Below are 26709 nucleotides of genomic sequence, written 5' to 3'. Positions count from 1 at the left end.
GAAGGCAGGTTTTTAAAGCTGGTTATTCATGAGTCACTTCCCCCATAAGCAATCTACACTGCAAGACTGTATCATCTTGAACACTTTTAATCACATTGAAAGCTGTAACAACAAATGCCTTGCATGGTAGAAAAACTCAATCGCTCAAAAGCTTCCAAAACACATGAAACCAAACCAAGAGGTCACTGGCTTGAAGTCAAGCAGTGGCAAAAAGGAGAACGCAATAAAAACAGCTTGCATCTAGAATACCAGATCATCACTTAAACAGCTATCTCTGTTCCTCCTGCACTTCAGACAAGAAATGAACACTTACTGCTTCATTGGGTACCTCATCCACCATCATTAATGGATGCAGCTCCTCCCGCTCATTGGTACCAGCCATGTTGCACATCCACAATCCCCACTCCCGTTTCTGCATTCTTCTTTTGGAAATGAGATTGAATCATCTCCTACTCTTACGTATAACGTTCCATTGATTGTCAACTAGGTTTGTATAATGTAAACACCAATACTTATTGAAACATTTAAATAATGACACATTGAAAGAAAATACTATTTGTCAGATAAGGCTCAGATTTACAAGCACTTTGCTTCGGTTTGTGTCACAAAATAGACTCAAACCACGCACATTGTTGTGGTGGGATTTACATTCCAACACAAGTGATGATTAAGTTGGAACATTGACAATATTACCACAAATTACCACTAAGCGCTACTTTGCATCAAGGGGGTTACTATAGGGGGCACATGGGCATTCCCATGCAAACACCCATGGGTTTTGATGTGAACCTCTATCTACTAATATCTGTAGACAGGGACTTGCACCAAAAAATTATGCCTTCTCGTTTCAGGGTTAAGAGAGAAGCTACTTTAAAAAATCTCCACATTTTTCCAACATTTGATGCACTGTACAGCACACATCCAAGGTGGGAAAAGTATTAGCACATGGTTTTTATACTGTAAGGGTCCAGTACATAACCTGGGCTTGACAGAATGCAAACAACCTCACACTACCACGCAAGGGTGTGTGCATTGGCTCATGGCAGTCTATTTAGTGTGCCAGCACTGGAGTTGAGGAAAACAGCACCATCCGTGGCGGTTTCTCTTCAAGGGCGTCGGGGCTCCGTCCCCTTTACATTCTCTGTGAAAAATAATGCATTGAAGCAAAACTGAAACTGCTTCCTTAAAACAACGTGTGGACACAGTGTATATACATGTTGAATTATCTTTCTGAGGCTGCTCTACACTACGAACTGACCGTACTCGTTGCAGTGATGACAGTGGAGTGACGCTTTCCTGAGCAGGCACAAAGTCTAGAGAACTTTGCTGGGCTGACAATCTCACAGCCCTGAGGCCTGTGAGGTCATCAACTCGGCAAAGACACCGCATCAAGGTTCAGTCTCCACCCCCTGATGATGTGGAGGTAGAGTTAGCCCTGGGCGTTTCAGATTCAAGCCCTGCAGTTCTCGGCCTCCACGTCAATCAGTGAGAGGAGACCATTGTCACCACAACCTTTTCCAACTCGTCACAGGGTGGGGTGGTACCAGACCCTGCGACGAGTTGCTAAAGGATGGGGTAGAGACTACGAGCAGGAAGCCACAAAATCGAATGTGCGCAGTGTGTGAGCGGGACTTTGACACACTGCGCAGACTCGAGGTGCTGCTTCCCACGCTGCAGTTCATGCTGGATGCCTTTTGAGCTCCGGTATGCCTTAGATTTACTGCCAGCAAGCAGACTCGTGCGGACAGTGAAGCAAAGAGCAAGGTGTTGTGCATTGCATGTGCGTGTGTTTATTTAAATTAGTCAGCATCCCTGAGTCCGGACTCGCCTGGCTTGAAGCTTCCCTCCATGTCACCAGGTGAGGCAACAAAAATGTCAGCTGGGGTATGCCCATTTGGATATATTGAAGGGCCTGTTAAAATGAATGCCCTTTTCCTTGCTTGGAAAATAATTACCTCTTTTATGCTGTTTCAGGAATTTTGGAAGACAGTGGCTATTTTTATTGAACTATTTATGTGGGGTTTCAGAGACACTCAACAAGTTCCTATGTTGAATTGTAAGGTCACTGAGCCCGAGACCAATGACATAAATAAATAATTGCAATCACTTGGATAAATAATTGGGACAAGGCAGAATAATTGATTGCACTGTAGCACACTCTAATCGGCGTGGAGTTAAAATGGGAGGCTAGAGACGGCACATATATTGGAAACATTTTCCACATAGAAGTGTTATATCACTGTAAACATACGCACCACAATTCCTTCTGGCTTTACAGTCTAGCTGAAAAATGTGGAAAAGCCTTAGAGCAGGGGTGGCATAAAGTTCTTAATATTTGTATGAGTTCCTTAAAATAGCCGCCAGTTTCAGCTTTTCACTGCCTGCCTGTGCCAGCTGCTAACCACTGACTCCAGCTTTTCACATACTACCCACCAGAATGTTGTGGTCAACACTCCATGCCTCTTCAATACAGGGCCTCTCTGCTGGAATTCAGGCCCCTTGCTGTAGTTGTAGTGGTTTTCTGGAGAAATCATAGCTATGTCACACAGGCAGGAATTTTCATCAATTTTCTAGTAAAGTGTTTAATATATATTTCAATAGCCGTTGTTTTAAGTGGTCAGGTGTTAATGTCACTTATCTATTTTCGTGTAGCTTGCAGCCAGTATGTGTTAATACCCTTAAAGCCTGGGCTTGAAAGCTGTGCTCTTCAGAGTCCGATCAGTGTGCATTGGATAGCATGCAAATGGGCGGGGCAAAGTTTGGGATTTTATTTTGCATTTGTGAAATAGTATTTGTCCTATTTTGTTTTCAATCTCTCTGATTGCGATGTTGCAGTAATATCCGATTGAAAAGAAAACATGCTTTTTTTTCTTCGAGGTGGGAATGATTGGATATTCATGAGCCTTCTATAAAGGCTTCGATTTGTGTAGTTGATTTTCTTTGACTTTAAAAATAGTTTACTTTTGTTTTCTCCGGGGGTACGTCAGTATCCTGCCACCGCCTTCTTGGATGGATGTGCGCTTTTTGCGTGGGCAGAGCCGCACACTAGTTTGTGGACATAAGTTGTATGTGCATGTTAAAATAAAAAGGTCTGCTTGCTGCATTTTCTAAGTGCTGAACAGTCGACATGCATGCTTTAACTGTACACTATTGTTTGCAGTATTAGCTTGTAGAGGATTTTTTAGAGTATATGTTGTGGCAATGCTATTAGAGCTCATAATATTGTTTTATTTAGTCCACATGCACAAAAACAAGCTATATAATGTATATCTGCATGTGAGTTTAGCATGGGTACAACATAATGTGTGCATATTATCAATGCACAGTATTTTGATGACGTGCCTGTATAATGTATATGGTTTGTACAGTCTGTGTGGCATACTGTGCATACGCATTATGTTCCCAGTTTATGTGTACATTGCCTATACAGTAAAGTGTGAATACATGACAAATTTGCTCATTTTATTCAGTGCATTTTGCATGTGTGTCTATGATATAGTGTAAGCATTGGCCAACACGCTGCACCATTTTATCTCATTTATGTTAAATAAGATTTGCACAGGAAATGGTGACTAGCATCCCAAGAATTGCCATGCTCCCCACCCCCCACAATGTGAACCTCTTCCTCCCCCCACCCTGGGCCAAGCCCAGTCCCACCACTCTCAAACTTCACCAACCACAACTGAGCACCATATCTTAGTAGATGTCACTGTCTTTCTCTCACCCTTTGATGCAATCTACTGCAGGAACTTTGGTTTCCCCAAAATTTACTAAATCTGCCGCTAAATCTTTAGAGTGTAGTTTATGTTTTTCAGATGATACTAATCAAAGGATGGCATCACTTCAGGCCTCAGCGGTAAGGGTGAATGTGCGTGGTACATCGCTTCGTTATTTTGAGTGGTACAGGGTGAAGACGGTGTTAATGGGTGGGTGGCATAACATAAACAGCAATCAGCGGTGAAAAATAACGACACAGTGAAACAAAGTGGAGGTAGAGGTGAAACAATTGTGCACCGTTTATTAGTGACCAGTGAGCAGGTTCGTACATCATTTGCCAGCTGTCACGTGCAGGTGCGTGAATGCATCACAAAAAGCACGTGCTGGCTCCTTAAACCTCCGTTCCTATCGAGTTATGTTAATCTACAGTACAGTAAAATTGCACTCCATAAATATTAATTTTTCATTGGTTGTCCGAGTGTAAATGCTTGCTCAGGCAGCAATGTATCCCTCCGCCACCACACATTGTTTCGCACCCATTTATGTGTTAAGCGTGAGCGTCACTGTGACGTAAAAGACAAACGAACAGAACAGAGCCTTCTGGGATACATTAAGAAAGCGCGCGATCTTCTCAGGTGTGGTCGACAGGTGATGACAGACACAGGTGAAGCTGGTGGAAAGATCACAGGCCGCTTCCTATTCAAAGCCACAAACAGTGCACTCACAGAAATAACAGGACAAGTATTTCTCCCAATTTTCCCTCATTACGAAGTTCATTTCGTCGTCTTTTCTGCTTCTTGGGCCTGCTCAGCCCGAGCCTCTTCCTCTCCCTCCCCTTCCTCCGGGTTGAAGACACTTACGGTGAAATCCCCTGTCTCGGTGCCGTACTTGTTCTGCACCCGGATGGAGTATTTGCCCGAGTCGGTGGTGGCGACGGCGGTGATGGTAAAGCTGGCGTACTTTCCGGACTCGAACTTCACAATGCAGTGAGAGTCCTCAGTCAGTGGTCTCTCGTTCTTCATCCATACGACCTCCGGCACTGGATCGCCCCAGATGTTGCAGGTGAGATTAAGTGACTGTTAAAAGAGTAGACAAAACAGTACTCAGCATAATATATGGTGTGTGTCATTCATTTGTCAAGACCATCAATGTTCTAAATTGTTCAAGCACTTCATTGCTTGGAGATAAACGCAAAAAATATTTGATGTATTTCCATTCAGATTATGAAAATATGGAAGGTGATTGAACATAGGTAAATCCCTCCCGTTGTCAATGAAAACTTGAAAATGATACACTGAAAAGAACTCTCAGGAGTTGTAGGTGTACAATTTCTTCTCTAGATTTATCACAAATATATGCAGCATTTGTAGAGCATTGTGCCATACATGGCCTTGGATCTTTGATGTTACTTGTATTCTCACACAAACATGCCCACCAAGTCACCTCTTCACCCATGAGCCCCATTTAGGATTCACTCCGTATTGTTAGGAAGTATAAACAAAAAAATACCTCCGGCCTGCATTCAAAGGTAGGTGGCATTTATTAGAGCACAAAAACCAAAAGGGGTATCAAACTAGGCCAAACTCTCCCCACCTAACACCCTTCATCCATCATTCGTCTTATAATTGTCTTTTACCACTGCCTTCGGACATTTGTTATGAAAGTGCAGCGTAAGAAGTTGTCCTCTAGGCAGACCCTCTTGCATCATGAATTATATATCTGCGATGAGTCTGAGGTGATAAAGTTTACAGCCTATAAGTATCTTGGGCAGGAGAGCTCTAAGAATTTGGTTGAGAAGTGTTTAAGAATGGCGCCTACTCTTTCTCACAGACTACCCTCATTGTTCAATTGCCATGGTTAGATTTTCCTTGCCCAGAATTTCCCATTGTCAGTTACACCAGTCTTCCGTGTTAGGTGTAACCCTCTTACTCCAACTAGCTGTTGTTGTCTGTCTCAGAGTGCATAGCACCAGTGGCATCTGCTTTCATCTGATTGAATTTAAAGGGAATGTCTGGATTTTGCCAACGTCCAGGATGGTGTAGGTGGGAATATGGGTATGGTAGTCTGGAACATGCCACCAATTGCATCCAATATTGCCTATCAATAGGTCCATAGGTGTGGACAGTCCCACAGGATATGCACTAATGTCCTTGTTCCACAGCAACCCCTTCAACATTCCTCTGACATTCCTCCGTCCCATTGGCGAAGTCTCACCTGCATATAGTAGCAATATATTGCCAGTTTCTGTACAGACTCATGTGCAGCCAGTTTCCTAGCTGTGGAGAAGGCCATCTCGAAGATGTTCTTCCTCTGGGCTAATGTGCCTAGTTTTGTTTTCCCAGCATTGTTGCCCTGGGGTTTTCATGTCCGTCAACCCCTGCAACAGAAACTTCTAGAGCTCTGCTTCCACTTTACCCAGTATCCATTTTTTCAACCTGGATAACTAGCACATAGACAAGGGTCAACTTTAAGAGCCTCTTGCGCCATAATATCGCGACATTAGCATGATTTTGTTGACGCTAATGTGGCGATATTATGGCAAAAATGCTGCACCAGATTTACAAAGTGGCGCAATGCATGCGTTGCATCCCTTTGCAACCCCTTGTGCCACATTATGCCTGCACCAGGTATAATGTATGTAAGGGGGGTGTTTCCCCAGTAGGGGGGCCGAAAAAATGACACAAAAAATCTGAAAGATTTCTTTGCATCATTTTTTCCGGCATTTTTAAAGCCTGCTCAGAGCAAGCATTAAAAAGGAACACACCATTGGTTACAATGGGCCCCTATGTAAGGGGCGCTAACCCTGAACAGTACATCAATAGCATAAAAAATTCTGATGCTACTGCCTCCCACCCTGCGCATGGTGCGTTGTATTTTAAATACGGCACACACATGGTGGCAGTAGGGGGATGCTAAGGGGTGCAAGGAAAGTGGAGCTGCACTGGGTACAGCACCACTTTTCTTAAATCTGCCCCCAAGGGTCTCTCTGAGGGGTGCATTGCCAAATGCCAAACCTCAGTGTATCAATATCTTTCAGTTTTACGGGAGATAAACATAGATCCTATTAAGCGTGTCAGAGGGTATTAAAACATCTGCATCAAGGAGTTTCCCCACTGTGGTACATCCCCTCAAATTCCACTTGATAAAGGACTGTGCGGCTGTCGGTGGGCTAAAATACAGGACTTCCAGTAACTGGTATTTAGGGAGTTAAATGGGCTGATAGGCCCAATTTCAAACACACCCCGTCCCACACTGCTGACGCGGACCTACCAACTAGTGAGAACCAGAAACTACTCCACACTTCAGAATGTCCAATTATTCCACGTTACCTACCATATTTGTGGTCTGATCAATGAGACCCTACTGCTTCTCACACACTGAGTTGCATGCACCATTCTAGTAAATAGGAGAGATGCACCGTTTGATAGTATTCTGACAAGCAAGGTGACCCAGGCAACCCTTATCTGGGTTCCATTACGGTTAGATGGTGATTATGATGAGTTATCCTAGGCATTTTTCCAGCCTATATACAATCATCAAGTATTCTCTGAAATTTCTTTAAAATTGGAGTATGAATCCACAGCGAAATTGTCTGAAATAAATATAGTACCCTAGGAAGTATCATCATCTTTAGTGCTGCCAACCTGCTCTGCCAAGAGAGTCCTCCCTCCTCCTCCCCCAAGATGCCATGTTTGTAAGTTGTTCTGATTCTCTCTCAACTAAGGTGCATCATTAGTCAGAATTGCACCCTCAACACAGGCAAGCAAACGTCGGGATCAAAGTAATATCTATAAAATAACTCTGAAGCCTGACACCACCTTGTAATCATGCAATGTGTTAAGGAGCATACATACAGGTCAGGTTGGGTTGCCAACCGTCATAAGGACATCATCAGCATACATCATTAGTTGTTGTTCACACTTTCTAACCTTATATCTGTAGTTTCTAGATTGCAGAATATTGATTCTGCTAGAGATTCTATGGAGAGGGAGAACACCAGTAGTGAGAGACCTAGCCAAAAAGCAGTGGAGCACTGTACAGGGTCCAAGACAAGCATAAAGGTCAATGAGTGGTAGGAGAGGTAGCTGGGTTTGGGACCTTTAATGCATTGTGATGTAGTGTTCTTTAAAGAGGTGAGTCTTCAGCTCTTTTCCACATTGGAGCAGCATTGGGACAGTTCTGCTGGATATAGGGATGTTGTTCCACGTCCTGGGTGCAGACATGGAAATGGCCTGCTAATGTATTGGTATTGAATGTGATGATTAACCATGGCTCTCCTAAAGGCTTGTGGAGTTCATAGTGCTCACCAAAATCAATTTCTGGAATTCTGGACCAATGCTGAATTTTACTAATCATTTGCAAGAGTGTCCAATCAATACGATCAAATACCTTCTTAGCATCAGGCGATAGAAAGAGAGCCTTTTTTGCACATTCTTGGGGCACTGTCTATCAGGTGTCAAATCTTCCTAGTACTGTTGTTTCAGACTATACCTAGAATGCAACCTGATTCCCCAGGTCAAACAAACCAGGCAGCAGAGGCCCCAGCCCCTTTGCCAATAAACTTGTGTAGCTTTTAGGTTCTGGTGACACTTCTAATCACAGAGTCCTAACCTTTAGAATATTCCCCAGGCGCCAGACTAGATCTGGAAATATTTATAGCAATGCTCGTGTTTACCACTAGGCGGTGCAGTGTGGTTATGCACTGGCTCCGTACCACCCATGAAATGATGCATATATGTGCCACCAGTGTGCGCTGATGCCAGCTCCTTTGTAAGAGCACCTTCTGAAGATCTGTGTCAGCTTCTTACAACCTCTAAATAAAATCCACTGTGCTAGGGAACAATGTCACCTCCTAAAACTACAGTCTTTAAACCATGCAGAGACTGATAAAAACAGATGTCAGTGACTGGCTTCCACAAGGTATGTATCTGGTGCTTGGAGCACAACTGAAAATCAGGGACACTATAAGTACAACAAGGCAATCTGGGACCAGAAAGCAAAGCTGTCCATCACTGAACACAAGAAGATGTTGCAGGCTTCTTGTAAGTCTCCATCATGCTCTAAGATGTGGGCACAGACCCGCTCTCCTTCACAAGGTTGTTCCTGTGAGAGGTCTACTTTGCGAAGTCCAAACATAAACGCAAGGAGGGCTGGTAAGATTCAACCCCATCTCACCATTTTAGAGCTAAGGAGAAGGCACAAGGGCCTCAAGATGCCAGCTGGTCTCCCCATGGATCACTAATTGCAGAGCTGATTCCACAATTGATCCCAAACTGCATCAAATTCCCTGTGCTATTGATGACACTGCAACAGATCAAAGACTTCAAGGAAGCCATGTTCCGTATATTTGGCACTCTTCTGACTCCCTCTGGTGCCACTTTTGGATTCCAAGCATCCACATGGGTCATCAGTTGAGTTACCGCTGATAGAGCTGGCCCCCTTGGGGATGTTGTTGGATCCATACCAGCTCAGACTTCCACCCTGGTGTGATGACCCGAGGAGGCCCCTCCCTTGTCAACACTGGTACTGATGTCACTGGTGAAAGATCCAGCACTGGTCCCGATGTCTGACCCTGAACCTATCACAATCTTACCTGATGTTGCGCTATGAAATCACAAAAGCAGAACCAGGCACAATGCACCTTGATTCCAATCCTGTTCTTCTTGTAGAACAGACGTGCTCTCACACGTTTGAGTTTCTTTTGGTTCGGATTTTGATGATGGTAGAGATGAGGATGATCTACCATGAAGACTTTAGGGAAAAACTGGCTTAAACCATTCAGGATAGTCAAGATGTTGCCAAATACATGAGTGGCACTGGCCTTGATACTACTGATTGTCTGGTGAGTGCAGTTAGCAACATTGTGGTGCTCCAAAGCCATACAGGGATACACTTCACAGGAGCCTCTGGAGATGTATAGGTCTCTCTCTATGGACATGCCTTTGGATGGCTCATGCCTGTTCGGAGTAAAAGCCAACTATGCTTCAGAATGCTTTAATGACAGTAGTTTTCTTGGTCTCCTGATCTTTGATAAACAGTTTCTGCACAAGTTCTGAAAAGTCCGAGGGTATTCCATTGGGGCTATTCTATGGGGCAGGTGTATAGGCAGCGTTAGTCTCCTCAGCCTTGGATGCAATCGCCCCAGTTCTTTCAAGGATGGAGATGAGGATCAGGGAGAAAAATTGCAAGCCATCAAGGACATCAGTCGTCCCAATCCTTTCCCCCTGTGGCAACAACCACCAAGCTGCTTTAGCTTGCCTATTGTGGAACACAACCACCTGGTGAGAGGCAGAATCCAGCATTTTCTTCCTGAGTGCAAATCATCACATCTGACAGACTGGTTCACCAAACTGTTCAGCATAGCTACACCCCACACTTCATTTCTGCTCTGCTATAGCTGACACTCACATGAGAACAAATCTCAAGGGAACGCCTATCTGTTCTGCTGAAGGAGGTGCAAGTTTTGCTCTCCAAAGGAGCCATCAAGAGGGTTGCTACTTTTACCATTTCTCCGTACCGAAAAAGGATTGAGGGCTTCCACCTATACTGCCTTCCTCTGGAAAGACACATTCAAAATTCTCACACAGGCCAGGCTCTCTCGGCTCTGGGCCACTGGATGGAAACTTTGAGCCTGCAGGATGTGTATTTTCATATACCCGTCTGATGGTCCCATAGATGTTACCTGTGGTTCAGGGAAAACAAGATAAGTTTGCCGTGCTCCCCTTGAGCTTCACTAATGCTCATCTGTTCAGAAAAGTGATGGCATCAGTCGCCACCCTTCTTTGGATGGCGAGAATATGAGTCTTTTCCCTACCTTGATGATTAACTGTTGAAGGTGTGCTTGCCACAGTCAGTCAAAGAATACCTCTAGATGACTGCAAATCTCCTGACATTGTTGGGTTTCACAGTAAATGAGACAAAGTTGCAACTGATTCCTTCGCAGAGGCTTCCCTTTCTCTGCTGCAGTGAGTCAAGGATATTCAAGCTATAATCCCGATGTGTCAGCTTCAGTCCTGGATCTTGGTGAGAGCAGCTCTGAGACTTCTTGGACTGTTAGCCTCCTGTGTCCTGCTTGTTGATTATGCAAGGTAGCTTATGCAGGCTCTGCAGTGGTATGTGGAGTCCCAGTGGGACCAGCTCTATAGCAAAATGTCAGATGCCATTTAGGTTGTGGAGGTGACTGCACACCATCGGCAGTAGTGGTGGTTTAACTGCAATTGGACCAGTGGTAGACCCTTCTCCATTCCTCACCCAGCGCTGATGGTGGGGACGGATGCATCACTTCTGGGTTGCAGAGGCCATCTGGGGGAGGTATCGATCACAGGACTCTGGATTCTGGCAGAAATATGGCTCCATATGGTGTTGAAGGTTTTCTTGCTATTTATCAGGGCGGGGGGGGTTGTACTTGCCCTCATGGACAACACCACCACCATGTGCTAGTGCAACATGCATAGCAGAGTGGAGTCCTGGGTCCTACGCCAACAGTTGAGCCACTGGAGTTCGCTGGTGTGTTAGTGCATCTTTCTGATTGCGAACAACCGGCAGGGTCCTGGAATGTCTGGACAGATCACAAATGGCATATGCAACAAGAGGTGGCACAGGGCATCTTCTGATAGTGGTAAGGACCCTGGCTACATCTTTTTGCTTCTGTTAAGAATGTACGGTGTCAAACCTTTTGCATGCTGGTATCTGAGGAAAAGCTCTTGCTAGGAGATATATTCCTCCAAGAATGGAACTTGAGATTCCTTCTTGCCACTGCCTCTCTTGTCCTGATTTCTGAAGAATATCAGGGATGAACGTGGCAAATGTCATCCTAGTGGCTCTGGATTGGACCAAGAGAGTGTGTTATCCGGACCTTCTGGACAGGAGCAGGAGAGTCTTCTGTCACAGCAGCAGTGTAGGGTCCTGCACCGTAACTTGAGCAATCTACACCTGCATGCATGGAAATTGAGCTGCAGCAGTTGACTGAATCTGATCTACCACCTGATGTTGTGTATGTTATTCTTGCTTCCAGTCATCCTCCTAAGAAATCAATTTATGCTGGGAGAAATGTGTAGCCTGGTGTGGAGCCTGCAAGATAGACCCTTTACAGGTGAAACTGTCAGATGTTTAATTGTTCATTTTGTCTTTGTTCTAGCAAGGCCTTGCAGTGGGCACAATTAAAGGTTGTTAGTCCTGTCAGCTTTTTTTGCGTTTGCTGGACTAACTGTGCTTGTTTAAATCACCTGTTGTAATGTTTCCCCCATATGATGCACAGCTGCTTGTTGTGTCTCCTGACTTTAAAGACTGTCTTCCCCATTGCAATCACTTCAGCTTTTCACATAAGTGAATTGCAGTACCATCTTTTTTCTAGGCAAACTGGTTCTGAGGGCTCAGGAAGCCTTCTTGACCAAAGTTGTAAGTACTTTTCAGATTGGGCAAACCATCATTCTCCCAGCATTCTTTGGTGCACCTCACCCTCAAACGAGGAGGCGGGGCTCTATTGGTTGGACCCAGAAATTGCATTAAGATTTTAATCAATTGTACCAAGGACCATTGGGTGGATGATCAGCTTTTTGTGTGGTTCTCCAGGAAGAAGAACTGCAAAGCTGTCCATAAGAGGACTCCGTGGATAGTCTTTTAATTTAAAATTTGCTACATGCTGGCCCAAAAGCAGCAACTGGAAGGTCTGACAGCCCATTCCATTAGGGTTAAGGCTGCTACTACTGAGTTAGTATGTGGAATACCTGTTCTTGACATCTGCAGGCTGCAACATGGATGTTGGTGCACATTCACAAAGTACTACTGCCTTGACAGCCGGATCTGCAGGGAAGGATAGTTCACCCACTCAGTCCTGAAGGTCACTTTGGTCTGAGCCCACTCCACAGACTTCCGCCTTTGTGGGTAGTACTTTGGTATCTATTATAAAGATGAGGAATATTTGGGTGGTATCCATCAGAAGATGAAGTTACTTACCTTCAGTAACGCTCTTTCCAGTGGATCATTTATCTAAATGCAGATTCCCCACCACCCTCCCAACTCTCCATTCCGTGGAGTGGCCTCTTTTTTACATCTATAAAGGTCCCTAGTTAGATATCTGCACACTGGTACAGACAATTGGTAAGTGCTCTGCACCTGAGAGTGCTGAAAGTGTCATGCTTGAATGCAGGAGTGGTGCTTATATGTGGCTCCACTCTGTCATTTCCATGGTGGTACAGAACCAGCGTGGAGTTGCACGGCACCACCTAGCCGCTTGCAGGAACATTGCTATAAAGATTCCTGATCCAATCTGGCACATGTGGAATATTCTAAAGGTGAGGACGTTGCGATACCGCTCTTAAAGCAGTCACCAGGTACACTCTCCAGGATAGAGTGTCATTCTGATGCTGCAAAGCTCAGTGTGTTGTTCCATGTGGTGTTGCTAAATCACAACCTCGTTGTCATTTTCTGGCTCTGAGGCAGTTAAGTGGTGCCCCAGAGCATGTCTGTGGTAGGCTGCATAACGTCACCATGCTACTCAAGTTCCCAGGCTTCTAGGCCTACTGCTAGGGACTGTGTGTCTCCAGCACCATTGCAACAAGGCATAATCTGCTTTCGCTGGTGCAGCCCCATTGCCTTGGCATCAGCCATTTACCACTTTTCAGGTACAGGGTATCAGGTTGATATAAAAATCAATATTACTGTCAGGGCTCGAAGGAGCCGCACAATAACTTGTTTACTCTATCTTCCATAAGACCACCCATCACAATGTGTCCCATTTAAATGTATCCCTACTGATTTAGGGAGGTGCCTTCATAACAGCATAGATGCATGATTTCTGTTGCTGGGTTTATGCATTTGGCATTTGCTAGTATTTATCAGATTATTCTAACTTTTGAGTCTTTATATTTATTTATCTACTTGGTAGTTGTACGGAGCTATGCTTGGTGATGTAGTCCTCTTTTCTAAAGCTCATTTAGAACTGAAAATGCACCATGGACTAGTGTCGATAAAAGTATAATCCCAAATTATTGTTTTGCTAATCAAACACTCTTCCAAGGAGAATAATGCAAAAATGCAGCTCTGTCTATCAATATACAAATGTTCCCTTAGGCTACAATATTTCTCTTGTTAGCTAGTGTCAGTTTCTAAGAGAAGCTTGTACACTGTTGAAAAATCTGCCCAAAAAGTAAAAATGTATGTAATTTAAAAAACAAAATGGAATGGGGACCACAGAGCAGCGATTCCTGAGATGGAGAGGCATTGTGGGGCGAACCAGCGGGCGGGCATGAAGGCAGTGACGCTGGGGGCTCTACTTTTGTAACTTGGCCTCCAGACTTGACGGGAGCTATGGTGGCACTCTCCCCTCCACCCACCGAGTATCAAGCAAAGGCAATAGAGGGCTCAAGAGGGCCCTAGAAGGAAGGCACTTAGAAGCCTAATTGAAACTGCAGTGACTGTGGTGAACCCTCCCCAAGAGGCAAAGTGATTGGTGCGGAGTGGTGGAAGTGGGTGACATCCTGTGGCAAAGTGGCCCTCTGCGCGCCTCCCAGTTTTGGTGCCTGGTGGTGAGAGAAGGGCTTGAACACAGGATCGCTAGCCTGGACGGAAGGACCTGGTGGCCAAAGAGGACTGGGCAACATCCGGTGAGAATGCCTTGAACAGTGACCGGATTCCTGCTCAGGAGTCCGAGAAGAGTGCTTAGAATGGTTGATCGGAAGAAAGGTGGCAGAACTGGCACTTGTGCTGTGTGAGACCTGACCCAGGTGCAGAGTGGAGGCCAAATGCAGGTCAGGGAGAAGCGTCCCACAATAGTAGGTGCAGTGGAGTTGGTGGTCTGACACACTGGAAACATGGGGAAACCCTGGGTCGCTGAGGAAAAACCACAAACAGAGCTGGACGTAGAAGGTCTGGGGACCACATTGGCAGCTAGTGAAGAGGGCTCCTCCCTGGTGGCCCACAGTGTAGTAATTTTAGCAGCCATTAGAGACACTAAAGCAGTGCTGGAAGCACAAATCGGCATGGTAGTGAATGAGGTGGGGATCCTCAGAGATGAACACCAAAAGTTGGCAGCTGAGTGACAGATTCTGAAACCCAGCTTCATACTGTTCACTGTACAGTGAAAGCATGGATGCTGAAATGCTCCACTTTGGCCAAGGAGCTGAAAGTCTTGATGGACCAACTGGAAAATGCAGAGGGGCAATCAGGGCAACACAACATGCACTTGGTAGAGGTCCCTGAAAGAACTAAAGGGCCCAATATTAAAATGTTTGTGGAAGAATAGCTAGCTGGCACGGTCTTGCAGGGATGCCCATCATGATTCTTTTTGGTGGACAGAGCCAACAGGATTCCTGGAGCACCATTGAGGCCGAATATCATGCAGCTCATGAACTTCAGGGATCAGGACAACATCCTGCAACTGTTCCATACCCATGGCCCGTGGAGTATAGGTGGATATGAGGTCAACATATACCCAGACTATACTAACCTGGTGCAGAAGCCAAGGGGATCTTTTGCACCGGTTAAAAGAGTGCTGCGACAATTGGAACTGAAATATTCAATCATCTTCCCCGCAATCTGCCTGGAAATGGGTTCAACAACATGGGAGGAAAAGGTTGGTGAATAAAGCATCACCAAACAAGGAAAAGTTGCATGAAGAACATGCAAAAACAGTGTTGAAAGTCCGACAACACAACAATGTCCTTGACAACAACAAATGGCGGTCTTTAGCATTGGAAAATGACAGCAGTGATTCAGGGGACACGGAGACAGGGCCGGGCGAGAGAAGGAGCAACTACCGGTGGTCATTTTGATGACAGCAGAGGACATTGTTTGAGTGGTAATACATTTGACTTGCGGCACCGCTGCTCTGCCTTATGTATGTTAGGGACATATGCGGTATGTCTGAAGGTTGTGGGCACTGTGAGCGGGTGCATGATATGGAGAAACACAGAGACACTCCATCCAGATGGTAAGGGTCCCAGGTACATACACCACGCCTGCACAAGGCACACAATAGTTCAATGTTGTATTGTTCAGGGACTGTACATACCGTGAATTAAGGGGGTGGTCAGTTTAAAGACCACATCACAGTAAGGTAGGCTGGGGGAGAGTTTGTGGGGAATGTTTTGACACACACACACAGGCATCAGGCCCAGCACATGGTACACAGGTAGCTATGCAATCCATTGGGATTGGTGGCCCTGAGGGACACCACAATATAAAAATGTCATGACACAGTGCAGGATTTGACCCTGCTGACGTTTGGGGAACGGGATTAAGAGGGGTTTGGTGTCCAAGGCGCTCATTAGATATATAGCGGACATAATCTTCCCCTAGGAAACTCACATGATAGGCACCAAAACACAGTAAATATAGTGTGGCCAGTCAAGGACAGTACATAACCAGGGGTGTGGCAAACCTGTTAGAGAAATCATTGCCCTTCCATGTCGCCTGCACATGGTCTGATAAAGCAGGATGTTACAGTGCAATACAAGGAGAATGTGAGGGCAAAACCATAATCTTAGTCAATGGGATGCAATCATTGTCACTCCAACACTTGGGTCACCTCATAACAAGCATGCCTCATGTGCTTACGTTATTGGGGGGGGGGGTGACTTCAGTTTGGTAATGGACATCCACCTGGATAGAATGAGCAATAGACTGGAGGGAAGGCTGACACTGGGGAAACTGAAGGGGTTCGGACAATCACTGGGTCTGGGAGATATCTGGAACACCCTCCATGACCAGGAGTGGTGCTACTCTTTCTATTCCCATGCCCATGACATGATGTCTAGACTAGATAATTTTCTTACCCCACAGACCATGATATGCAGGTTCATTGCTGTGAAATACCTAGTGCAAGGGATCTCAAATCACTCGAATCTGATTGTTACCGTCTCCATGGCTGCACCACAAGAGCTTCAGGAATAGAGAATGGCAACTTGGCACCTCATGAACAAAACCGAGGTGAAGTGCTTTGGCATGTCCACACAGCATTATTTTCAAGACAACATGGGGTTTGTAGGTAGTGCCTTCACACACTGGAAGGGCTATAAAGCCACAATCAGGGGGACAATCATTTCACGCAAGGTGGGGGAGAGCAGGTATAGGTGCAAAAACCTGGTAGCAGAGAGAGATTCTGTAGCTCGAGTCTGAATACTATACCTCCCTGACACCCCAGACAAAGTGTAACCTGGGCCTCAAGCAATAATACAGTGTGGTGGCCAGAAATGAGGACAGAACCTCCAGCCAAGCAGAAATAGTTTTATGAAGCCAGGAATAAGGCAGGGAAGCTGCTCGCCTGGCTGGGGAGTAGGAATCTGGAAGGGATGCATAATAGAGATATTACACTGGACACCGGCATCAGAGTGAGTGGGAGTGGTAACATAGCAGAGGCTTTTGTGACATACAAAACAGATTTTTATAAAAATGAATTGGCTGTTCCCCCGGAGGTGCTGGAATTCGTTCAGTACTGTCCCACCAGATGATTGAGCCAGGCTCAGGGAGAGAAGCTGGAAGCAGACCTCATGGTAGCAATGGTTACACTAGCGATTACAAAATTGCAGACAGGGAGGGCTCCTGGCCCAGATTTCTGTAAAATAGCCAGACGAGTATCAGCCCCATTGCAAGCAATGTATGAGGAGGCATGCCACATTCGGGAACTGCAGGCAGATGTCTGGGCGGCAACCATCGTCCTCCTCGCAAAAGTGGGGAAGCTTCAGGATAGGTGTGAATCCTAAAGGGCGATTTTCCTGCTCAGTGCCAAAATATTGGTGAAGGCACTAGCCAATAGAATGTGTGCAGTAGTGTCTGAGTTGGTTCACCCTGACCAAACAGGTTTCATGCCCTATAGACCAACTAGATTGAATCTTTTGAGGCCCCACAACACACTGGCTGCGACAGGTGATGAGCTGATTCCACGGGCTATGGCATTGTTGGACCTGAACAAGGCTTTTGATTCAGTCAAATGGCCTTTCTTGGTTGCAGTATTGACTATGATGGGATTTGGACCCCATTACCTTAAGTGGGTAAGACTGCTTTATACTGGCCCGAGAGCAAGGATGAAGGTCACTCCAGGGAATTTTGTATTGAATGGGGAAGGAGACAAGACTGCACTTTATCGCATATGCTCTTTGCCTTGGTGGTAGAAGTGCTGGCCACGTGGGTAAGAGTGGATGCATGGATTTTAGGTTGGCCAGAAGGCCCGAGTTCGAAAGAGAGAATTGTGCTGTATGCGGATGATATTCTGCTGTACCTCACTAGCCCAGACCAGTGCCTCACTAGGTTGCAGGATATCTTTCACATTTACAGGAGATACTCCATTCTTACAATCAACTGGGAAAAATCTGTGCTCTTTTCAATGGAAGACTGAAAACCGTTGGGTGATCCACCATTCCCTCTACGGATAGAGCCCAAAGTTAAACAACCTGGGCATTTGGATCACCAGAGATGCCATGTCTCACTACGAGGCAAATCTGGTGCTGGTGATTGGGACCCTGGAGAGAGATGTTAAACACTGGAATGCAACGCCCCTCTCATTACTGGGTAGAATAGCAATGTTTAAGATGAATGCGCTCCCCAGACTGCTAAATGTGCAGCAGAAAAGTCCATACAAAATCCCTGATGCCTTCTTTGCTAAAACTGACATGCTGCTGAGAAGAAAGCAACTGTGGTTGGGGGGGTCAACCCCGCATTCTGATTGCAGTGCTGCAGCGTTCCAAATTTGAGGGGCGTATAGCACTACCAAATGTTAGAAAATATCATGAGGCATCTTAAGTCAGTGTAGTCATTGACTGGGCATATACGAAGTGGGATGATCCAGCCTTCCAGATGGATAGGTAGGGAATGGCCAATATAGGTTATCTGCATGTGCTCTATGGTGGAAGGATGCAAAACGAATACCAAATGGCCACAACCCAATGGGTCATGTATAGACAATTGCGGCACACTCCAGGGGTGTATCTCCAGTGAAGAGGAGACGCAGGAGGACTCCCTGGTAGAACTGAGAATTTTTGGACAGGCGTATCACAAGGAAAGCTATCTCGCTGACTTACATGACACTGATGAGAAACACACAGGGCAGTCTGGGAAGGGTGAAGGCGCACTTGGAACAAGATTTGGGGGAATTGGAGGAGGATGACTGGCAGATCGCACTGAGCTTCCCCACAGAAGCAGCAATTAAGGCCAGCTACATGTTGATCCAACTGAAGGTCCTCCATAGGACATACTATAAGAGGTTGCTGCTAGATAAACCAGGGAAAGTGGGTGACACCATATGTCTCCAGAAATGTGGGATGGAGGGCTCTTTCATGCATATGCTGTGGTCATGCCCGGGGGTACAGACCTTCTGGATTTAAGTCACAGAATCTTTAGAGGAGGCGAAAGGGTTAAAATAGATCTGCAGCCTAAACTAGCAATACTGAGGATCTGGGACCCCACAGATGCAACTCAATACTAGGAACATTTGGTGAACATATGGAAAAATGGTGGCGAAGAGGGACACTGCCCAGCAGAGTGGGAGCAAAAGAGTTCCTAGATTGACACAGTGGGGGACAGACATGGATAGCTGCAAGACTATGGAGAGAGAGGTATACAAGGGTAGATAGAGGGTGTCCACAGAAATTTGAGAAGATATGGAGAGGCTGGGACATGGGTAGCAAGCTCTACTTTGTATTAAAATGCACCAGAACACATTGTGGGAATATTACTGACAGTTGTCATAAAGGCAGAGGGCTGGTCCCAGAGGGGAGAAGTGAGACGGCACACACAGTCTACCAGAGACTTGGACAGCCAGGAATTGATGCTAAGACTGCACGAACTTGGGATTGAGGATGCTGTACTAGGTGGGATGGGTGGACTAAGCGGACCTGTGTGGGAGGGATGCTGTGGGCATATGTCTTTTCATTGTTTAATTATTGTTATTCTATGTGAAAGTAATAACATTTCATACAAAAACAACATTTGCCAGCTTGAGGGTAACCAAACGTGATGCGTCCTGGTTCATCTTTCAACTTTACCTCCCATTAAACAAGTAGTTAACTTGGCAAAGCTGATTTGGCAATGGTGCACTGGCGTCCATGCAGTACTTCTTTCAGACCACACAACTTTCTTTTAGAACTAAAATAATCTCCCTTTAGCATCTGGCTACAGTTATAGCTGTCTGCTAGCAGCACTAATGTGTTGAATAGTACCAGAGCCACAGCATATTCCACAAGTTTACATTATGTAAGAGGCGAAGCATCTACAGTGTCTTTCTGCTTCACAGTGACATATGCATGCTATATTAGCATTCCCAAAGTGTCTATTTTGTGTGCAACCAACAAGTCAAACATGTTGGCTTTACCAAATGCTTATTTTATTTTGGGTATTTAATAGAAAACAATCTCTCCCCGCGATCAAGGAATGCAGTCGATTTGGAAAAAAAAAAAAATAACATTATTTTGAATGTAATAAGGGATAATGAGTTCACATTAGTTGGCATTGAAATATCTAAAAGAAAATATGTAACGTGGTGATGGAGAATACACATAATGATCAACGTTTGTTAGTATGTCAGTATTTTGCGGTTTGGACACATCCTCAAACATGTACCAGCAACATTCCACAACAAAACTATAAGAAAAACCGAACTTCAAAATGTTCCTCTTTCAAAATTAGGGACTTGGTAAAGGCCATATTTAATGCCCCTGCCATATCAGGAATCTTAACATTGTGGTTGCTGAAAGATAAAGGCAGGCATATTCTAATCACCAAGTATCCATTACCTTGCCCTCCTGAATAGTGACAACATCTGGAAGTCCTCCAACAACGCGGGCACGATCTGAAATAGAGAGGTTTACATATATTTTTTTACTCTGTAAAGCAATCATTGTAAAAATATTGTCTAACTTACAAAAAACAGCAAACTCTTGCCACGACGAAGGAAAGCACGCATATGGCAAGTGATGAAGAGAGGCAAAGGTGCAAAGACAAACTAGCTGCATCCAACACATATTTACAAATGAAACTGCTGTACTTTCAACGGGAAATGGGAAATGAGAGGATATTGAGGCTGGAGGGATGGCGTGAGGGTGGGGTGAGTATCCCCTATCAAAGTCGACAAAGTGGGCAAAAGAATTGAAATGAGAGGGCCACAGTGGAGCACAATTCCCAGGATTAGACACTGAGCAGGAGAGCCACTGACCAAACAAAACAGACTAAAACCAAACTGGAGATATATAGCAAGGAAAGACCATGGCTTGAAAGATCAGCATTACCCTCTCAACTGTACTGATTCTTAGTTCACGGACTTTCTTTAATTTAGATTTTTCTTAAGTGCAAGGATAGACATACCATACTCAAAAAGTCATAATTTAGCAGCACTGAGCATGTGTTAAAAATGCTGAAAATAAATGACACACAGAAATATCTTAGATGTCTTTGTGCCATTTTTTCCCCCCTAACGGGGGACCCCCTTTGCATACATTATGCCTGGCACCGACATAATGTAGGGCAAAGGGTTACAAAGTTGCGCAATGCATGCATTGCGCCAGTTTGTAAATTTGGCGCAGCGATTTTTACCTCATTGGGCCACATTAGCGTAAAAAATGACCCTATTGTGGTGCAAGGAGTCGCCAGGGGCTCTTAATTATGCCCCATAATCTGCTGCTTGGCAACAGTTTGCCCGTCTGTGAGCAGCAATTTGCCCATGATTTGTCAGTAAGGGAAGCATCTAATTCCACATCCCACCACCTCGTGCTGGGACAGCGTAAGGTTAAACCATGTTTTCTATGTTGCTTTTATAATGTAGTTATGAGTTGCTTGGGGGAATTAATGGTTATGGTGCTTTCCTAGGGGCCAAAGCAGGTTGCTCTAGGAATTCTGCTGATATTTGTTTGCATAATGCCTTAATTCTGTGATGGAGGAAAATATGCAGTGAAGTGAGCATTGCACACGTCTTCATTGTGTCTAATGTGATGAAATTCCCTTCATCATAAAGGTCACCCCATGTATATACGACTAACTTGCGTAATTATTGTATCATTTTGTGGTCCACCGCAATGGGGAAGATCAGGTGTGCCTAAAGAAGGTTTGGAAGTGTGTACAATAGTTTATTTTTTGTTTTAATCTTGTTCCAGGCAGTGATTGTGGTGTGGACAGTGTTTACTTCCTCATGCACAATTGTGTGTTTAGACCATATATAATTTGGAAATAGGATGGGATCTTCTACGTCCTATTCTACAGCCAGATGGGCCATGTAGCACTGTCATTTCACACAGTAGTGTGCAAAGTGGGCCCGTGCCCCTAAATAATGTGGTCTTGTATTCTGGACCATAAACTCCTCTTGCTTAATCAACTGCGTAAGGCTTTTCCACGCTATTCTGGGTTTATTATTTGCCTGGGCAAGTTTTAAGAGCAGAGCCCTGAAAAAATGACACAAGCTTTTGTTCCATATAATGAGAATGTTAATGAAATAATATATGAATATATGAATTTTAATAAGCCCTAGTCTGCCAGCCATTGTAAGTGGCACTTTACGACATCTTTCTATTTGTTCCTTAAGGCTATGAAACACACTACAATAGTTAAGCCTAATAATGTAATCATTATTGCAGCTTAAACATACTCCTAAGTATTTTATGGGGACTATATCCCATTCGAGCGAGAAGTCCAATCCCACCTTCGTGCCCCTCCGGTTAGAGGAAATATTGCCAGTCTTTCCCAGTTGATGGTGAGCCCAGACAGCCCCTCCCAAAAAAAATCTGGTGAATTCATGCTATATATGATTAAGTACTTCCCGAGGTTTCCTGAGATAGAGCATTGTATCATCAGCGTAAAACTATAGCAGCAGTGGTGATCACGGAACCATAACGCTTCTTGTGCATTGTTTTGTCTGATCCTAGCAGGTAAAGTTTGAAGTACCAGTGCAAATAACAGTGGTGAGAGTGGGCACCTTTGGGGAGTTCCACAGATTATTGGGATTGGAGGGTAGGGGTGGTAAATTCCCCATTAATACATAGTCTGGCTACAGGTGAGGTGTACATGATGGCCATTAGTTTCAGGAGAGGCCTTGGGATTCACATTCGGCTCGAAACAGTCTCGAGGTAGAGCCATTCAGCCAAGTCAAAAGTCATGGTAGGGTACAAAAACACTGCCACTGTATCTATTTCTGGTTGGATGTGGTCGAGGGCAACAAATAAGGTGCATAGACTGTGGTTAATGATATGATGGGTATACAGCATGCTTGGTCTGGCAGCACCATGTCAAGGGGCAGCCAGTGTAATCTATTGGCCATTATTCTGGCGAATATGTTAGCATGACAATTTATTAGTGATTATTAGTGGGCTTCATGAGTGCAATTAAAATGTCTTCACACATGGAGGGGGTAGGATGCAGCTGTCTAGCGCTTCCTTAAAGACATCCAAAAGGCGTGGGACCAGCAGGTTAGAATAGATTTTATGGATTTCAGCAGGCAAACTGTCAGATCCAGGGACCCTGAGGTTTGGAAGTCTATGTATAACTTCTTTAATCTGCTAGAAACTCTAGCTGAGACTTATTTAGCCATACTAATTACATGTCTTTAAAATAGTTATGTATTTGAACTGAGTCTGTGGTAGAGCATGAGGAGTACGGGTGAATAATAATATCTTTTAAAAATTCCTCCTCAGGTTCATCAGCTTTGTATTTGAGATTACCGGAGCTATCAGTGACAGAGGTTATATTATTTGCAGCCCAGGGTTTCCTTATTTTAATAGCGAGTACCTCGTCTTACACCATGGATGTTGATTCATCAAAAAGCAGGTGGTGGTTGGACTGACATCACATAACTTTTGATTAATCAACAATACCACTTTATTGACCCTTAGCTCCAACAACATCTCATTTGCTGCTTAGGGGCAATAATACAAAAACACATGAAATTAACACACCTCATACTGTAGGGTGCTTTTACTTTCTGGTCCTGTTGCTGACTTCATGGTCTCTAGCAAGGGCACTTTCAGCCGTAACAAAGAGAAAGCAAGGTGTAGCGCCTTGCACTCGTCTCTTCACACTTTAAGGAGGAGGGCAATGTGTACCAATAAACTATATAAGACTTATTTGTTGTTTAAAGTTAATGCCTGCTTGTTTTACAGACTACATGCCAGTCTTGTCTGTATCACAATGATGAAGGGCATAATGTAGCAGCCTCTGTGGTAAACAGGGGCACTACTACTCTGTGCCCCTGTTCAGACCGCTATATTTGTATTTCTCGGAGGAAGAATGATTGAGTGAACCAAATTCTGCAGGGAAGACCCATCACTTTGTGTTATCCCAGTACTACACGGCGCTTAAAAATTGCATACTTCTACGATCTCAGTATCAGAAGCATAGAATATTATATAACTTTATCACAAAAGATATATGCAATATGCTTAACAAATTACTAAAATGGGTTGACTTACTTTTCTCTGCAATGGCAGCTTGTCTGTAGTTAGAAAATAAACAAAGGAAATGTTAACAAAGCAGAAAGGTGGAGATGCTTGCATTGGTTACCAGCATTTATTCCCTCTTCTCTTTTTCCCAACAAGTGGTGCTTCAATATTTTGCTTAGCTACACAAAAAGCAATTATTTTCAAATAAGAAGTCAGCCTAGCCTTGAATATCCATAAGACATGTTCTGCTTATCAATTAGTGATATATTTGTTTCAGTCTGTATCCCTCCACAGCTAGACACAACCCCATATTTGACACTGGAAAGCGTACATTACAATTGAACAATCCCACAACCCTAGATGTTCTCACTTAAACTATACTGAAAAGACCGAAATTAGAAATCAAGGGTGGTAATAATCTGGGGAAGTCTAAGGTGACTGGCCACATCCTCTAGTAATGGAAGATCCAGCTGAGAGGGCTTCACGGAGCAGAAGACTTTATTAACAAGGCGACAAATCAATCTAAGTAGTTCTTAACGATATTCTATGAAATTGCAGACCCAGAATTGCTCAGGTCATTCCCACACTTTGGGTCACCAATGTAAGGTCTTTCTGCCCTTAATTTAATCAAAAATATTTAACATTTGACCAATAGAGCCTTGAAAACAAGCACAGTTCCAAAAAGCCCAGTCAACTACTGTTCCGTGTCTACCTGCCATGTATGAGCACAAGTTTGGGTATTCCATAAACCAGTGATGACCATCTGCAATTCAGATTTGCGAGAGAGAAAGAATTGGTACTTGTCAAAATGTTAGAAGAACTCTTAGGCTCACACTTTGAGAACTACCTGACACTGTTAATTCTACTAATTCTTTTGAGAGTATGACTGCTAACTAGGACATACCGCTTGATGGTTTCCAAAACTGGGCTGGAATGCATGGCACTGACCTGGACAAAACAAATTCAGTGTTTCCATGTATTCATTAGTCTGATGGATCAATTAATATTATCTCTGACTCCAAATGATATCGAGTTATTTTTCTCATTGGAGGATGCTGCATGAATTTGGAGCATCATATCTGACTGTCTGCCAACATTTACCTCTGGCTAAAATAAATCTACTTATGTTTGAAAGGGCTCAAATCAAAGTCCTAGTACTACAGAGGGCCAGCAACTCAAACTTACCTTTTTCCTGAATCTAATATTTGAGTCCTGCAGCATGGCTAACTTTAAGAATGAAAAAAACACTCAGAGTCTGGTTTCTTATAAAACATCGATTTCTGTTTTGAGGATCGTGGATTTATTTAGTTTCCAGTACTCTTTACACTGATTAGAAATAGCTAGATCTTTTTGAGGCACAAACCCAAAAAAGCTAGCATCAAAGTCCTAGCTGTAGGATCAACTTGTACTTCAAAGCAACCTTTTGCCTGGCCCAAAGGTTGGATTATACAATATTGCTGTTGCTACCCCTAGTATCTGAGTGTTGTGGTCATTGTTCAGCTCTCTGTCTCTTTCCAGTTCATTTACATCTTTAAGAACATAAACCTTTAGCCACATATGCTCTATAAAGTTCTCCACCTCTGTTACCTCTGCCTATCCTTACACTGAGGGGAGAAATCTAGACCTTTTCGAGAGCCAAACCCATAAGCTGAAAGACTGCCTACCCTACTAATGTTCAAAACTCTACCTGTGTAACTAAATTTCAAATTAAAGTTGCCATGCATATTATAAATGCTGTAATGGATCAAATGCTCACTGTGTCTTCACAAACTGTCCCCATTACATTCCTACTACAAAACCGAAATTCAGCTACATATTCTAGGTTTGCTATTCAGAGTTTTTTGCCCATAACTGTACAATACATTTGACCCATTACTAAGGACCCACTAAGGCAATCTCTATTTTCTCACAGAACATGACACATTGTAATATCAAGCTTTAGTGCTTGAACTAACTATGGTAGGACCACCACCTCAATGGGGAACAGTTATGTCAACAGATATAGGCCCCAACCCCTCTTATTCCATAAATTGATTTTAGAGATGTTGATCCCATTGCTGAAGTACTCTAAAGTTGAAATTAGGTGATATGCTAGAACTTCAAAATAAAAAAAACAACAGCAGAAGAATCATAAGTATGGCATGAAAACCCATGTAAATGAAAAAGAATTGATGTGTTCTTGCCAGATACAACAAATGCTCTTGTAAATTCTATGTTTTAGCCATCAATAGCAATTTTTCCTCTGTCTTTTAATGCTAGACTTATTAAGTTCCTGTTTGTCAGGGAAAGCATAAAAGTCTTAGCTACGTAAGTCAGAGATATATCTTATGGGTTTTCGGGGATAACAGGTATGGAAGTAGATAGCCTTTGTCATTCCCAGTTGCCTCCCTACACAGACATGGTTTCAGACGTTGAATACAGTGTTAAATGGTCTCTCTTATTATTCATTATATACTCACTTCAGCCTCTGGAATTCAGCAAAGGCGTCATCAAATGCTTTAAAGAAAGAGGAAGTTGTGTTAAATGTTATTTCATGAGACAGCTGAACAGAGATAACTACTTTATTGTAAGCCCTACAGTTCAATGTTTATGGTTCATGTTAAATATTAAGGGCAGTTTCACAACAATAACATGATTTTTT

At 44.0% G+C, this 26709-nt stretch overlaps 1 protein-coding gene across 3 annotated transcripts in view; it reads right to left on the bottom strand.

Moving 5' to 3' along the window:
- MYOM1 (myomesin 1) overlaps positions 1-26709 on the bottom strand; it is a 650420-nt gene that overhangs the window by 281731 nt on the left and 341980 nt on the right. For 2 of the 3 annotated variants that reach the window (XM_069219960.1, XM_069219962.1), the window contains 4 exons: positions 26528-26564; positions 24099-24121; positions 20442-20497; positions 4578-4793 (listed from right to left, as the gene is read on the bottom strand). In XM_069219960.1, the coding sequence (XP_069076061.1) occupies positions 4578-4793; positions 20442-20497; positions 24099-24121; positions 26528-26564 (332 nt within the window). Of the gene's footprint in view, positions 1-3986; positions 4794-20441; positions 20498-24098; positions 24122-26527; positions 26565-26709 lie in introns of those variants that run through there. The other variant, XM_069219961.1, reaches the window with a different exon arrangement.

Source organism: Pleurodeles waltl, chromosome 2_2 (genome assembly GCF_031143425.1).
Source record: "Pleurodeles waltl isolate 20211129_DDA chromosome 2_2, aPleWal1.hap1.20221129, whole genome shotgun sequence".
Classification (NCBI taxonomy): domain Eukaryota; kingdom Metazoa; phylum Chordata; class Amphibia; order Caudata; family Salamandridae; genus Pleurodeles; species Pleurodeles waltl.
Note: the sequence above shows the minus strand (reverse complement) of the source record. Positions and strands in the feature narration are given on the sequence as shown.